Below are 16,342 nucleotides of genomic sequence, written 5' to 3'. Positions count from 1 at the left end.
GACTGGTAGCTGTAGTTCAGTGGTAGCTGGAGGGCCACAGATTAGCCACCTCTGTTTTAAAGACTTCAGACATGAGGGTTCTTGGGGGGGGAGTAGAAACGTGCCACCCCACCCCACCCCGGAAATTCCACATAAACATAGGCAACATAAGACTAGGACTAGCCACGTGAGAAACAGTTTCTATCCAAATGCAATTTTGGTTTTAAACGCAGTGTAAGGAGTATCTATGGGAGTATATTGTATTTAAAAATGGGGTATCAGAGTTTTTAGGGGGCTAACCAGGTTGGGATGGCTGGGATAGCAGGCTTGTTGGTTTTTGAATGTCTTATGTAGATTTTTCAATTTCGTTGTTCTGTATGGGATAATGACAAAAAAGATTATCGTATCGTAACAACTCACAATGCAGCTAGAAAAAGTGCCACAGCAGTCATTGTACCCAGTTGTTTCTGGATGGAGGACAACAGGCAAGTACTCAAACTTAAGGGTTTTTTTTTAAGTGTTCAAAGGACTTCCTATGCAGTATCTCAGTAATCCTTCCAGCAGTTTGATGAGATAGGCCAGTATTATCACCCCCATATTGGACACACAGGCAGAGACTGAGAATGCCTGTGGTGGGATTGAGTAACTTGTAGCTCTCCACATGTTGGATTCTAACTTTCATCTGCTCCAGCCAGCATGGCAAACCACCAGTGAGTATGGGATTTGTAGTCCAGCAACGCCTGGAAGATCAGTTTAGTCCTTGTCCCCACGAGTTCAGGGTTTTTCTAAAGTAGATTTTCCTACTGTATGGAAACTGAATGCATTCTACCTTTATATACTGTTGCACACCACCCTAATCTCCAAGCAGTGTGACATTCCAGGGGTTTCAGGACCTTAACCAGGGCTCAGTTTCCTTGAAATGAGAGACAGCAGAGACTGTGTTGTCTTTATGATACATGGTTTATTTATACATCTATACAACCTGAGCCTACAATGGAGGGGTTCACAGCATTAACACCCTAGAAGGTCTTGCTTCTCCCATAGTCACAGCCTTGGATTCCAGCAGAAATCAGGCATGGCTCTCACTGGCTTCTGCCTGCTCCTTGCTCTCTCACACACCATTGTCCTCATTATAAGCCAGGTGAGGAAGCAGGACCCACCAATTTGCCCTCTGGCACAAAACCACTTCTGTTATACTAATAAGCACGCTTAGGCCCATTAACACACAAAGAAGCTAGCCTGGCTGCTTCAATTATGGAATCCTACACAGTTTTAACCCTCGTTGGATCCAGAACCCCAGAATTTAGAAGGGACTTGGGCACTGTGCACACTAACACCCACAACTCTCAATATTTTGCATATACGTTGTTCCCGACAATCCCTGCCACTTACGTGCTTAATTAATAAACACATATGCCTACCATTATATTTATTCACAAGTCGTACGAAGTTCAATGGGCAATACCTTCCAGGTAATCCCGTTAAGAGCCTTAGGCTAGGACGCAATCCGATGCCCAGGCGAGGCTCACATGAAAAGGGCAAGTTACCGGGACATAAGCCCCCACTGCACGCCTATGCTCGCGCGCTGTTAATCTTTGCACCCCTGGCCTGACCTCTAGTTAGGGGCGGGAGGAGAGGGGAGTAACAACTCACTTTCTCCCCACCGCTGCTAACTGATTCCTTGGGTTTATTCCTGAGAAGACAGGCAGCACTAGCCGCCTCCTCTCTCCGGCGTCTCGCATCAACTCTCCCAAGCTCCTCCTAATAACCAGCAGCCAGCTCAGCTGAACGGGCCGGAGCGAACTTGGGAGAGAAGGCGGGGACCGAGAGGCGCCTCGTCGCTCCCGCCAACTGCACAACGCTCGTCCCACCCACAGCAGCTACTACCGCCGGCGGCAGCGAAGACTGCGAGGAGTGGCCGGCCGGCCCGCCTGGGTAAGTCCTGACGGAAGCCCCGGAGAAAAGGCGGGGGAGCTCTTTCTTTCTCTTTCCCCCCCCAATAACGCGCTCCTCCGGGGTTACTTCCTCCTTCACACGCTTCCTGGCGAAGACGCCACTCCGCCTGAAGAGGTGCGTCTCCCACAGCGGCGGAATTGGTTTGTACACAGGCGGCTCTTCCATTTCAGCCTCGCTTTGCTTTGCAGGAGGCTTCTCCCGCCGCCCCTTTACGGCTTCTGCTCTTGCAACAAGTTACAAACCCACCAACCCCCGGGGGCTCCCGGCGCCCTGAGCGCGGCGGGGCGGGGCTTTGCTTCCCACGAGCGCTGCGCTCCGGAGGCGGGAAATGCCGCTTCCTTCTGGGGCTGCAGCCGGCCCGGTGCTTCCCCTCCCTCCCCCGTCCGCACACAGCGCTTGCCTGAGAGTGTTTAGCCTGAGGCGCGCGATGTTTTCGATCAGAGCTCAGTACGACTGAGCGTGTGGAGAAGAGAACATGCGCAAAGTGCCTCTCCCTCCGCTCTGGGGACATAGTCAGCAGCGTGTTAGGTTTGTGGGGGGGGGGGGCTGCTTTGCCGGGTGAGCTGCAAGAACACCTGTGATAAAAAATGAATAAGGAAGCCAGAAGTCAAGGGCGACATGGCGGTGGAGGAGAAGGGATTTGGCCTCCACTCTGCCCCTCAAAATCTTGCAGCTGCCCAGCTTATCTCTTCTCCACAGTGATTTCTGGTGCAGGAGTCCTGGTGTCTTCCTTCCTGTTCAGTCCTGAAGCACCAAAAAGAGAGTTTTCAAGGCTTCCTGGTCAGAAGGCAAAAGTTCTTCTGTGAGCTCCTGCACCTGTCTTCAGAACAGGAGTAGGCAAGGTGCCACCCTCCAGTCAATGTAGGACTACATCATATCCTTGCAAGCTGGGGCTGAGTGGAGCTGGATCCTAACATCTGGAGGGAGCCACCTTGGCTGCCCCAGTGTCTTAGATACATGGTAGTTAACCAGTGAGCATTGAACCAAACTACAGCTGATACATACCCAGAGTATTAGGAGGTATTAAAAATACTGATTTTAAATTAATTTAATTTAAAATCAAACATTTATTTATTTATTTGCTCAGCTGATTTGCAGTATAACACCACCCTTTAATTTTCAGGGCAGCTCACATGTTGCAATAAAAGAATGGAGCTTCCGAAATTCTTACCTGCTTGCTAAAACTTAGAAGGCTGCCTTTTCAGAGCTCTGTGCATGAAAGAGCAGTTTTAAATTTGTCGGTTTAAATAAATAGGCATGGTGGGATAAGAACTGATTTGCTATATCAGTAATAATGTTTATCATTTGTTAAACACCAGATAGGTATAATGGGTACATTATTGTCCCCTGTGCGGTCTTTTTGGAGTTTGGTCCCAAAGTGTCATTAGTACACAGATGACACACAGCTCTACTGCTCCATAATATCTGAATCAGGAGAGGCTGTGTGTGATGTCAAGCATTATCTGGGCACAGTAGACTAGATGAGGGCCAATAAAGTGAACCTGAACCCTGGGAAGACAGAGGCTCTGTGGGTTTGTTGTTCCTGTGCCCAAGAGACTAGAAAATTTCCAGTTCTGGTTGGGGTTTCACTTCCTCTGACAGAACAAGTTTGGGGGTGCCCCTTAGTACCTGCACATTTTGCCCCATAATTTTCTTTCTAGGAGGGCCTGAGACTTAAATTTTAAGAAATGAAAGCTCAGCTTCTGGGACATTTTCATGGACACCATGGTTCGCACAGGCATCCAGTTGGTGATCTCTGGCTTATACCTGCCCAGTCACTGAGATATTAGAGGAAACACCATGGTTCGCACAGGCATCCAGTTGGTGATCTCTGGCCTATACCTGCCCAGTCACTGAGATATTAGAGGAAACACTGTTGGTGGTCTCCCTATGGTTCAGAGGCATGGCTCGTAGCCACCCAAAACCATGTATTTCGTATTGTTGGCCCAGTTTTATGGAACTCCCTTCCAGTTGAGGTTATACAAGCCCCCCTCCCTCTTGAACTTCTGGTGCCTATGGAACACTTATTTATTCCAGCAGGCATTTTAACTTATCTCTGGTTTTATAGTTTTAACTGAGGTTTACCTTTATTGTATTTTCTGTGCATCACTTAGAGACTACTGTAGTTAAGTAGTATGTAAATTGTTTAAATAAGAATATAAATAAATAAAAGTTGGTGGGGAACACGCCTTGTAAAAATAAACATTGTTACAGAAATTTGTAGAAGTACAGGAGATGTGGGAGAGAATTTCCACTAGAAACTACGGTAGGCAGAAAACATGATTAAAGTCCAAAGTCAATTGTAGAAACAAGTCCAGAATGGGTTTTAAAAATTATTTTATTCATTTATTCAATTTATAGCCATCCCTCACAATGGAACCCAAAAGAAAAAGAAAGGTTGTCTGCAAATAATTTAAAGATGTGCATTTTTACTGGCTTAATGAATTTTTTTTCATCTTCTAATTATAGATTCACTATGCTTCTAAGTACTGAACAGATAAACCTAATTGGACAAGTGTTTGAGTCGTATGTTCTGGAACACCACAAAAATGACCTCTTGCTGATTTTAAGAGAAAAAGATGACGATACGCATTACCCAGTTATTGTTGATGCTATGACGCTATTTGAGACCAACATGGAAGTTGGTGAATATTTTAATGCTTTTCCCAATGAAGTGCTCCCTGTTTTTGACAGTGCGTTGCGCAGGGCAGCCATGACCCTTTCTCAGTCCGTTCCTCAAACGGATGACTTTGTTGTTAAACAGAACCTTCATGCCAGGATATCAGGTATGAATTTCATCAGATTGCAACCATGTATTGAATTGCATTGAAGAGAAACTCTCCAGGCATTAGTGTAATTTATTTATTTATTTATTCATTTATTACAAAGAATCTTAATGATTATAGAATGTAAAAAGGGGGAGGTTGGAGTCTGCTGTTTTGTTCACAGTTTTCTTTTCTCCCTGCCTGTCTCCAGACAGTTCAAATTGGCATGCAGGATTGCCACACGTTTGGGCAGGTCTCCACCTTTCCCTCCCTCTGAAATGGTTCTTACTCAGTCCCACCAGCTCCTAGATTTTACTGATGTTATTAATTATTGTTTATTTTTCCATTATAATATTTATTCTCTGACCAATGGTCTCAGTCCCCGCTCGATGACTGCATCCCTTTGCTTGCTGGCCTCCCTATCTCTTATCTTATAAAGGGCAAAACAAGGTGGCTCCTATTATTCTTCAAATGCTTTACTTTTGGATCTCAGTTGTCTGCTTGTCTGATGCTTTGCCTGAGAACCATGCCAAAAAGATGTGCAGTAGCTTACTGAAGTGCTGTAGCTCTCTCTGGCTTGAGGTGCATAAGCTGTGCTTTAAGAAGGTCGTCGAGTTTAGGCCTATTAATAGAAAAAAGGAGGCTGCAGGCAAAATGGTGGGAAAACATGAAGCTCTTCTTAATTTATGTAGAGAGTATAATATCTCCAAGGTTACAATAACACACACACTCTCTCTCTCTCTCCAGGACTTATTTTGTGTTCTGACTGAACGATGGGGTGTTTTTGTTTTTAAAAGTACAGTGTGTTTTGTGATCTATTTTTATGTTAATCACTCCCCTCAAAGGCTTCCTCCCTGTATGCACCTGTAGTGTCACACTGACGAAGAGTATTGTTATCAGGAGGAGATAGTGTGATGCCATCAATTTTCCCTCTATAAGGCCTTGCATATCTTTATAACTATAACCTATGGATGTATCAGTTAATATGAATCTGTGTAGTCAGCAATTCTATGAACCTGCAGGTTTAGCATTTATTGCAAAGGACTTAGTGAAATGCGTACAAATGGGGGGCGAGGATGCAGTTGGGGCAGGGGTGATCTGTCTTATAGAGATAAAGCAGAATATGGTCTCACAGTGGTCACAGAATGCTTGCCAAGGCTTTGAGAACATTATAGGTTGACATGGGAGTTTCCTGCTAGCTATCTCCCTATGTAGAATTCCGGTAAAACATAAATAGTTTCCAAGGCCATGAGAACTTGGAGAAATAAAATAATTATTTTATTATTTATTAAATTTGTATGCCTGCTTCATCAGAGGATCACAGGGTAGTTTATAACATAAAAAGACACAGTGAGAATCAATATTGACAAGCTGGAATGTGTGCATAGGAGGGCGACAAAGTTGATACAGGGAACTGACCACTAACAGTGTGTCTGTCTTATCTGGAGTGAATTTCAGTCTATTGGCTCTCATCCAGTCCACTAGCAAGGCAAGACAATGGTCTGGCACATCCACTGCTCCACCTACAGATGTGAAGGAGAAGTAAGGCTGTGTGTCATCCGCATATTGCTGAAAACTTACTCCACAATTTTGGATGACCTCACTCAGTGGTTTCATGTAGATACTAAAATGTGAAAAGGCTGCGTCAACAAAACAGGGTGGCATTGAAGAGCCTAGGGTTCTCATCCAGTAAGAATCCCACCACAGATCTTGTCAGCCCAGGGCCTGCACCACTTGCCTGTAAGGAGCTTGAAACCACTGCTGCATGGAAAGGAGGGGGTTCTTGGCAGTCTGCAAAGGGTAATCTCATCCCATGAATAAAAGCTGTAAAAGAGCAACCTGGATGTTTTTTATTGCCTATATGAATCCAAAATAACTATTTGGGCTTTGGTGAAACATCACCCAAGAATTCTGGGGGTTGTGGGTAGCCAGCATATCATAAGCTTGACACTCACATATGCTTTAAAACCTCTGAGTATTAGTTATGTGTTTTAAGCTTATTACCCTCATGATATACGTGGTTATGTTATACGTGGACTGGATGAGAGCCAATCTGCTCTAGCCAGTTGTATCTGCATTTGCTTTAGAAGTTTTGTTCAAAGTCATTCAAGTGGAAAACACTCCACCATGTAATTAATTGAGAACTGCACATGGTAGATTAATGACAGATAAGTTCGAAAGCACGTCAAAGTGCAAGTAGATAAATAGGTACCGCTCTGGCGGGAAGGTAAAAGGCGTTTCCGTGCACTGCTCTGGTTTCGCCAGAAGCGGCTTAGTCATGCTGGCCACATGACCTGGAAATACAAAAGTCTGCTCCCTCAGACAGTAAACGAGATGAGCGCTGCAACCCCAGTGTCATTTGCGACTGGCTTTAACTGTCAGGGGTTCTTTACCTTTAGCTTTCTACTAGGGGCCAAGGGTAGCAAACATAGTATGCCCTAAAAATTGCTGAACTACAGCTCCTATAATTCCTGACCATTGGCCATGTTCACTGGGACTGTTGAGAGTTGGCATGCCACCAGTTCCCCATCCAAGCTGTTAGTAGTAGATCAAGTTAATGAAATACTTTGATGGCAGCTCTACGTCAAGGTGTATCTGAGAATGCCTTGCAAACTTGTGCTGCTGGGGAATTGAAAATGCAGTCTTGATGGGATTTATCAGTGACATAAGAAAACATAGCTTTAATTAACATTTGTGGGGTAATATTTTCTATGTGCTGATTTACCAGGTTTGCCGGTTTGCCCAGAGCTAACCAGAGAACACATCCCAAAGACCAGAGATGTGGGACACTTCCTCTCAGTCACTGGCACTGTTATTCGTACCAGTCTTGTGAAAGTCCTGGAGTTTGAACGGGATTACATGTGCAACAAGTGCAAGCATGTGTTTGTAGTCAAGGCTGACTTTGAACAATACTATGCTTTCTGCCGTCCTCCAGCCTGTCCTAATGAAGAAGGCTGCAACTCATCTAAGTTTACTTGCCTCACTGGAACATCCTGTGCTCCCAACAGCTGCAGAGACTACCAAGAAATCAAGATTCAGGAGCAGGTATCAAATATATTTAAACTAATACCATGACTTTTCTGAAGTCCTAATTTTGCTATGGAAATCAGTGGATAGATGTTAGCTTCAGTGATATGTCTCCTCCATCCCTTTTAATATTGGCTATACCTTCTGCCGTGATTCTGTGTCCCAGCCATGGCACATTAGTTCCCACCATTCATCTCTGCAAAATTAGGATCTCACAATAGGGTTAACACAAATTGGCAAAATGCTTAAACAGATGATATGCCCTGATGACTGCCATAGCCGTTATAGTAACATGGATGCAAGCATAGAAATTATTATGCATTGTTTTACCATTCTGCCTGCATTCTACCTGTATCTTATTAATAATTATGGCAAACTTCAAATCTACTGTGTTGAGATTGTACTGAATTTTCCCTGGAGGACAAAAACAATACAATTACCGGCATACATATAGATTAAATCCCTGTGTTGCAGCAAAATCACATTTTTGCATCTTCTTATAAGGAACATCTTAATTTTTAAGCAGACAACAGTCCTGGAAAATCACATTAGGTGTGCTTAAATAAACCATCAGGTAACAGTACCATTCCACAATGTTGTTTAGTTATTTTTTCTCTTGATATTTTTCCAGCAGACATTGAGAGATGTGAATTAAAATGATCAGCACCTAAAATGGTTTAAGACCAAAGGCTAGTTTCATTGTCACTGATGGCTAACTTCCCACTCCATTTCATCTGAGCAGCATGCCCATTCAAATGCATTCTTTAAGAGAAAGTGCTTTTGTTTTAATTCAGGAAAAGTTTAGTGTTTTGGAAACTTTGTATGCAGCATATGGAAATCCCAAGAAATGCATGAAATTGATGTACAAGAGCAAGGTGGCAATTGAGCTCCTTCCTAATTACCTCCCCACCCCCAAATAATTGTAACAACCCAGCTGGTACCTCATCACCACATTGCCTTGTATTTATTGGTTTGACATGTCAAGTGTCCCCATGCTGTAAAAGTATTTCAAGGCCACAATCCTATGCAGATTGATTTGGGAATAAGCCCCACTGAACATCATGGATTAAATTATGACTCAACTTGCATAGGGTCAGGCTGCAAATTATTTGGAAAGGGGTCACCATAGTATTCATAACCTGATTGAAATATAGACCAAATGACAGCAGATTGCCTGGACACCATTGGGTAGCTAAAGAATTATTTCCCAGGGATGAGGCCACAAATGATCAACATAGGTACTCAAGTGTAATTTCTGTTGAGATATTTGTAGGATTCTAGCTCAGGATTATTTTGAACATTGTTTATCTTGAAATAAAATACATACACTTCTTGAAATCTAGGTTCAAAGGCTCTCTGTTGGAAGTATTCCTCGTTCTATGATAGTTGTCCTTGAAGATGACTTAGTCGACAGCTGCAAATCTGGTGAGTTCTGTGTCACTGCCTTTTGGAAAAATCTTCTTTAGGACTGTCCATGTTTGAAAAGGTGAAAGCAGAGTTGTTACTGTCTAATAGGAAAATGTTATATGCCATGTTGTTTTGCTAGCATTGTGGTCATACAATATGAAATCTTGATACTTTAGGACAATTGTGGCTTGTCAGAGGAAACTTCCATTTCAAGGGGCACCTTATTTTCTTTTTAGCCCACTGATCTTTTTAATGGTTTTTTAAAGTCATTTTTCATTAGAAATTTATTCCATACCTTAATTACATTACCATTAGATGAAATAAACATTTCTTTTACCATGTTGCAGTACTAATTGCTAGATGAAGGGTGAGGTCAAAGTTTTTAAACCCTAAATGTAAATTTGATCTGTTTCCAAATATATTATTCTTTATATGCACAATTTAAAAATCATAATGTTTACCACTCGGTTGTTCCTTGCTTATAATTTGGTTGATTAGTGATTGTTAGTATTAAACTTTGTTTTTAGCAGGTATTGTCTTGTTTGTTTATTTTTATTTGAGCTGCATTGCCTCTAAAACTTTACAAATAACAATTTTGGGGAAAAATATATATTGAACTAAAGAAGATTTTAAAATATACGTTTACAAAGAAATCAGAAATCTTCCTGTTAGGGATATTAGGGAACGAGATAAAAAAGAAAGATTGCAAATTTGTATACTATGCAGTTACAGCAGCAAGGGTAATATTAGCCCAGAAGTGGAAACAGCAGGAAATGCCAACGATGGAGGAGTGGAGATCAAAGTTATTAGACTACGCGGTGTTGGACAAATTGACAGGAAAGATCAGATATTTAAGAGACCAAAAGTTCATCAAGGAATGGGGAAAATATGTAGATTATCTGGAACACATTAGTGAGGGACAAACAATGCTAATGGGATTTAGAGAAGCACTGTGAAAGACTAAGAGTTATTGTACAAAGAAAATAGAAGAGAGAGAAATTTATAATGACAATATAAGCCAGGAAATGCGTAACCTTAATTATTACCACGAATGATTTACGGACAAGCTGAAGGAAGTCTCGAAAGAGATGGTAATGTAAAATTTCTGGTGTAAAACTCTTAATTTGTGTATTCCCTTTTTGTGTGCCTTTTTTGTTTTTGTTTTTTTGGAATAAATTAATAAACATCTATATGAAAAAAAATAAAACTTTACAAATAAAGGTTTTAAAAAGTTGCTACGTAGAAGATAATGTCATTGACGTTAGGTGAAAGCTCAGTCAGTAGAGCATGAGACTCTTAATCCCAGGGTTGTGGTGTTTGAGCCCCATGTTGGGCAACAGATTCCTGCACTGCAGGGGGTTGGAATACATTATCCTTGTGGTCCCTTCCAGCTCTATGATTCTATGATTCCAATCCATCAGAGTGCTGGCATCTAAAGTATTTAGCTGTTAAACAGATGTCTGCAGGTATTAACCAAGTTAACTGAGAGAGAGGCAAAGAATGTGCTCTGTATGCAAATGCTAAGTTTTATTCCTGACTTTCCCATTTTAAGGGTTGGGAAAGGCTCCTGCACAAACCCTTAGAAAGCCATTTCCAGTCAGAATAGATGATGCTGACCTCGATGGACCAATAGTCTGAGTCAACCAAAGGAAGCTTTGTGTGTTCAGAATGTGATATGTGCAGTGTTGTTTTGACCATTCTCGTTTGTCCTCAGGTGATGACATAACAGTTTATGGAGTAGTAATGCAGAGGTGGAAACCTTTTCACCAGGATGCACGTTGTGATGTAGAGATTGTCTTAAAGGCCAATTACATTCAAGTAAACAACGAGCAGATGTTAGGTGTTATAATTGATGAGGAGGTCCGCAAAGAATTTGAAGATTTTTGGGGAAAACATAGGGGCGATCCCTTAGCAGGTTTGTAAAAGAGAATATAATAGATTAGTGGAATGAAAAAATGCTAACACACCATTTTTTTTAGTGGTGGGGGGGCGGAACATATTCACAATTAGGCCTGTTTCGTTAGGTCTGATTTCTAAGCTGCTGCTTTTATGGAGGACAGTAGGACTTTTCTATCAGTTGGGCCATACCTAAATATGCAAAACCCACCTGCACTGTCAGTTGTTTACTCAATAAGTGCACATTTGATTCCTGTTTGTTTCATTCTCACAGCATTTTTCCTCATCAAGATACTTTGGCATCAGGAATTTTATTATTTCTGAGCATTAAAAGCACTAAAACACATGGTTCAAAGCTTTCTCCCAGATAATAAATTCATAGCAAATTTATTGCAGGTTCTATTATGAATTTAGTTGTACAATGGTACCTCGGTTTACAAACTTAATCCATTCCTGAAGTCCGTTCTTAAACCAAATCTGTTCTTAAACTGAGGCACACTTTCCCTAATGAGGCCTCCCGCTGCCAATGCCCTTCTACCATTCAGCTTCTGTTTGCAGACCAAGATAAAGTTCACAAAAGGGAACACTACTTCTGGTTTTGTGGAGTTCGTAAACTGAATATTTCATTGACAGGGCTGTTCATAAACTGAGGTACCACTGTATGCACTTTTTATATAAATAACTTAAAATGACATCAGAACGTAATGGTCTGTTGTCTTGTTAGATGATGTGTTGAGCAGCATTGTACATTGTACTGTCAAAAAAGTTATAGAGTTTTCTGCTTAGTGTGCAATAAATGGTGCCTAACTGAATTTCCTAGTAACTTTCATTTTAAATGATGGAGCAGTGCTGTGACTATTCAGGTTGATGGATGGGGAAGAGACATCCTAGAGCAGGCACCCCCAAACTCGGCCCTCCAGATGTTTTGGGACTACAACTCCCATCATCCCTAGTTAGGGACTGCCCACTGGAAAACACTGAATCTGGGCTTTTTTTCTGTTCAGCGTCATGTGAGACCATTCCCACAACAAACCAATATTTACAAAAGTGCCATCTGATCATTATTTTTTTTAATTCACCTGTCATAGTCTGTTACTTTAAATCAAGGAGTTCAAATGAGTAGCATCTTAGACATTTACTTGGGAAATGTGTGTGATCAGATATAGTTTGTTATCAGCTGAACTAATTATTTTCCCTCCCCCCTTTTCAGGGAGAAACGACATTTTAGCAAGCTTGTGCCCTCAGATTTTTGGGTTGTATCTTGTGAAGTTGGCCGTAGCCATGGTGCTTGCAGGGGGTGTGCAGAGAACAGATGCTGCAGGCACTCGGGTTAGAGGTTAGTATATATAAAACCTATCCCCTCTTTTACATACACACAACCCTCTATAGACCTGTCTCCTTTATCACTACATTGGCCTGAATTACTGTACCACTTGTAGTGTAAAAGAGCTGCCATTGTATGATTTTTTAATCCCTTAGTGCTTTCTTGATAAAGTAGTCCTATGAAAGACACTCAGGTAAGTTATCAAGTCCCTAAAAACTCTAGAAAGCAACTGTATGTTGTACACTTTGAGGAACAATAGCAACAGTCACAAAGACAGCTTTAAATATGCTGTACTACTTCACAGGACTGTGTCACTTTGTCACAACATTGTTGTGATGCTTTTCGTGGTAGTTTAAAAATATTTTTTAATGACTTCTTTAAATTTAAATAATCCACCAGCAAGTTAATAACATGAAAATAAAGATTCGACCAGATTTTGGAGGGGAAAGAGCAAAATCTCACAAAAGCCAGGGGTCAGCAATGTTTTTTGAGGCTGGGCCGGTCCACTCCCCGACAGACCTCTCAGTGGGCCAGAGTGTGCATGCCCACGTGTGCGTACACGCTATTTCCGGCACACTTCTGGGACGGAGGAGTGACCGTGCACATGCGCACATACCATTTCTGGCACTCTTCCGACCCGGAAGTTGGTCCCCGTGGTGAGAAAAAAAATGGTGCCGCGGGGGGAAAAGCATGGAATCCCCAGGCCGATCCACAGAGCGGCTGTGGACCAGGAAGCTCATGGGCCAAAAGCAGCCCATGGGCCTTAGGTTGCCGACCTCTGTGCTAAACCATAGTTAAAGGTGAATGTGCTGGGTGCATTAGGCTAAAATTGTGAGTACCTTGCTCTTCCACTCCTTCTGTTGTTGCATGTTGCATCTAAACTCAGACTCGTTTCGTTGCTCTCAAAATAAACCATGAGCTACAACCAAGGTTTGTTTGTGGCTTACCACTCATGGTGGTTTGGGGAGAAACAAACCATGAGTCTGGGTTTGGACATGATGCTTAGTGAAACCATGGCTTTGCTGCCGACAACACAGAAGTAGCAGCAAAGCAGCTGCAATTTTAGCCCTATGCACCAGCATGCTTTGTGTTCATCTTTAAACAATAGTTAACCGTGGTTTAAAGTGACATGGGAGCAAGGCCTGTATGTTTTAACAGCCTGTAACTTCAAATAATTTGATTCCAGTCTTTTCTTTCCATACTTGCCTGTTATTTTTTCTTAGATCTGTTACTGTAGAATTTTCAGCAAACTGCTTTTCCTTGTGTGGAGGGCAGAAGTGCTGTGTGCTGGGCAGTAAATGTCACCACTTGCGTAGGTGGATATAATCCTAAGAGGTTTTTGAATGTGTGCATATATGCCATAGGTCACCAGAGCAAAATTTAAATGCCACCTTCAAAGCATTAATGTCATTTCTGTAGAGGGCTATTAAGTACAATTTTCCTGCAATAAACATTATCTAAACTATAGTGGAATATTCCTGAGTAATGGCCATTTTTGTCAGATCATTCCCTCCCCATTTAGAAATGCAAGTTACCTCATGATGAGCTTGCATACTATCGAAAGGATGGGAAAACCCCACTAATGCTTAATCATAATCCTACTACTACTGTTTGTTAAGACATTAAATATTTTACATTTTCCTACTGAGATCATATGAGATGAATTGAGGTGAATGATCATTTTTGTAGCTAAGCAAAAATAAAATAAAAGCATAATTGTAATTAGGACAAAAAATATGGAAATTAGTGTCTAGGATGTTTCCATAAAACTTTCAGCACATGATCCTTTCTTAGCAAAGTTGGGGGCTACATTTTTTAAAAAAATATATTATTATAGTTATATCCCACTCTTTCCTACAAGACGCTCAGGGTGGTGCACTTTCATTTTATTTTGCCAATACCTGTGAGGTTGGTTAGGCTGAGATCCTGCAACTGGCCCAAGGTAACCCAGTGATCTTCATGGCTGAGTGGTAATCTGAATCCTGGTATCCAGGGTTCAGTATCAGGGTTGGGCTATGCAGGTAGTATTCAATACATGTGGGCATGTCTGGTTCAGGGATCAGGGCAGATGGAGCACACAGGGCAGGTGGGTGAGATTCTTCTGTTTTTTGAGTGTACATACATTCAAGTACATACGATAAAACTGCCACTTTGTGGCTATCTTTTCATGGAAAGCAGGATAAATGTAAGGCTTTTTATTTTAAAGATTGGAAATTGGCTGACATGATGGCATTATATTTCTGCTGTTTCATTATTTCTCTGGCCTTGCACCAAATAATTATTTTAATCTAAAATGCTGCTTTAGCAAACACTTGTGCGTTTGTTTCCCTGCAAGGTGAATCACATCTTTTATTGGTTGGAGACCCTGGAACAGGGAAGTCTCAGTTTCTGAAATACGCAGTAAAGATTACTCCGCGTTCTGTACTTACAGCAGGAATTGGATCCACAAGCGCAGGTAAAATGAGACATCCAAATGCACAATCAACTGCGGTTGGAATTTTTGTTTATATTGGGGGAGGAGGCAGTTGACAATTACCTTCTGAAAGTATCTACATCTTTAGGTTGTAATGAAGGAGTGGATTTTTTTTAATTCAAATGCAATATAACTCTTGGTAATAGTGCACTGAGGAAAAAGCACTCTGTAGGAAACAGGACTTGTGTTTTGAGTCCTACCTCAAGATGTTGATGTATCTATACATGACAAAACATAATCTTTTTATTCCCAGAAGGCTCGATAGAACATGTGCTTTGCACACAGAATGCTCTAACTTTAATCCGCAAGCTCTTAATTTTAAAGGACTCTTCAGAACGTAAGAGTAGTTCTGCTAGATCAGACTGAGGGTCCATTTAGTCCAGCATTCTGTTCCCACAGTGGACAAATAGCTATGGTTAAGCTCACAAGCAGGACATGAAGTCAGTAGGTTTCTTCCAGTTTCCCATCTGCTGGTACTCAACCTTATTGCCACATAGCCTTTATCCTCAACTTTTAATCCAGTCCCTTTTAAGCCATCAAGCTTGGGGACCATATTTTCACACCCTGTTGTAGCAAACCCCAGAGTTTATATTTTACAATACTTCCTTTTGTCTGTCCCGTACCTCCTGAAGTTCAACTGCACTGGATGAACCCGGGGTGTCTATCTAGTATTATGTCATGGAGCATGGCTGTGTAAGGAACCTAGGAGGCCATTGCCAGTTGGGCAGAACTGGAATAAATGTCATCTGTCACAGTGAAACTTTTCTAATATTTCGGCCCAGTTGTGTTTTCTCTTTGGGAGGACCTAAGAAGAATATGGGACACGGGTGGCACTGTGGGTTAAACCACAGAGCCTAGGGCTTGCCGATCAGAAGGTTGGCAGACAGGGTGAGCTCCCATTGCTCGGTCTCTGCTCCTGCCAACCTAGCAGTTCGAAAGCATGAAGTGCAAGTAGATAAATAGGTACCGCTCCGGCAGGAAGGTAAACAGCATTTCCATGCGCTGCTCTGGTTCGCCAGAAGCAGCTTAGTCATGCTGGCCACATGACCCGGAAGCTGTACGCCGGCTCCCTCGGCCAGTAAAGCGAGATGAGCGCCGCAACCCCATAGCCATCCGTGACTAGACCTGACGGTTAGGGGTCCCTTTACCTTTTTAAAAAGAATACAATGAGACTCCCAATGAGACATTTAAGATCTTGTTTGGCCTAGGAACTCAGTTCCCCTTCCTTCCCACTCTATATAGCATCAAAGATAAAATAATGATACTGTGTGCATATAGAGGCTTCCTGATGCTGTCCCAGGCGCCTTCAGTTTCTGTTGCTTTAAATTCTATTTATCATGTTTCATGCAATGGGCCAGTGTGTGGGAGGTCTACAAAGCGTAAGACCCTGTCTCAGACCAAGTATGTGGCTGGCAGGCTGATAAATCTTTTAAGCCACAACTTATACATAAGCCTGACTGCTTGATGAGGACTACTGTAATGCACATACTATTATTTTGGTGCAGTGGAGGATTT

The 16,342-nt window shown here is 42.1% G+C and overlaps 1 protein-coding gene across 6 annotated transcripts in view; it reads left to right on the top strand.

The window, feature by feature from the left end:
* Positions 1-959: 959 nt before the first annotated feature.
* The window catches only part of MCM9 (minichromosome maintenance 9 homologous recombination repair factor), a 31,315-nt gene continuing 15,932 nt past the window's right edge, over positions 960-16,342 (top strand). Inside the window, exons 1-7 of one of the 6 annotated variants that reach the window (XM_081186836.1) lie at positions 960-1,914; positions 4,405-4,721; positions 7,429-7,745; positions 9,071-9,152; positions 10,849-11,049; positions 12,241-12,366; positions 14,690-14,809. In XM_081186836.1, the coding sequence (XP_081042962.1) occupies positions 4,412-4,721; positions 7,429-7,745; positions 9,071-9,152; positions 10,849-11,049; positions 12,241-12,366; positions 14,690-14,809 (1,156 nt within the window). In that variant the 5' untranslated portion in view covers positions 960-1,914; positions 4,405-4,411. Of the gene's footprint in view, positions 2,076-2,109; positions 2,494-2,918; positions 2,956-4,404; positions 4,722-7,428; positions 7,746-9,070; positions 9,153-10,848; positions 11,050-12,240; positions 12,367-14,689; positions 14,810-16,342 lie in introns of those variants that run through there. The other 5 variants (XM_081186837.1, XM_081186835.1, XM_081186839.1 and 2 more) reach the window with 5 other exon arrangements.

This window comes from Podarcis bocagei (genome assembly GCF_964188305.1).
Source record: "Podarcis bocagei genome assembly, chromosome: 3".
Lineage (NCBI taxonomy): Eukaryota > Metazoa > Chordata > Lepidosauria > Squamata > Lacertidae > Podarcis > Podarcis bocagei.
This window is presented reverse-complemented; position numbering and strand designations above follow the sequence as displayed.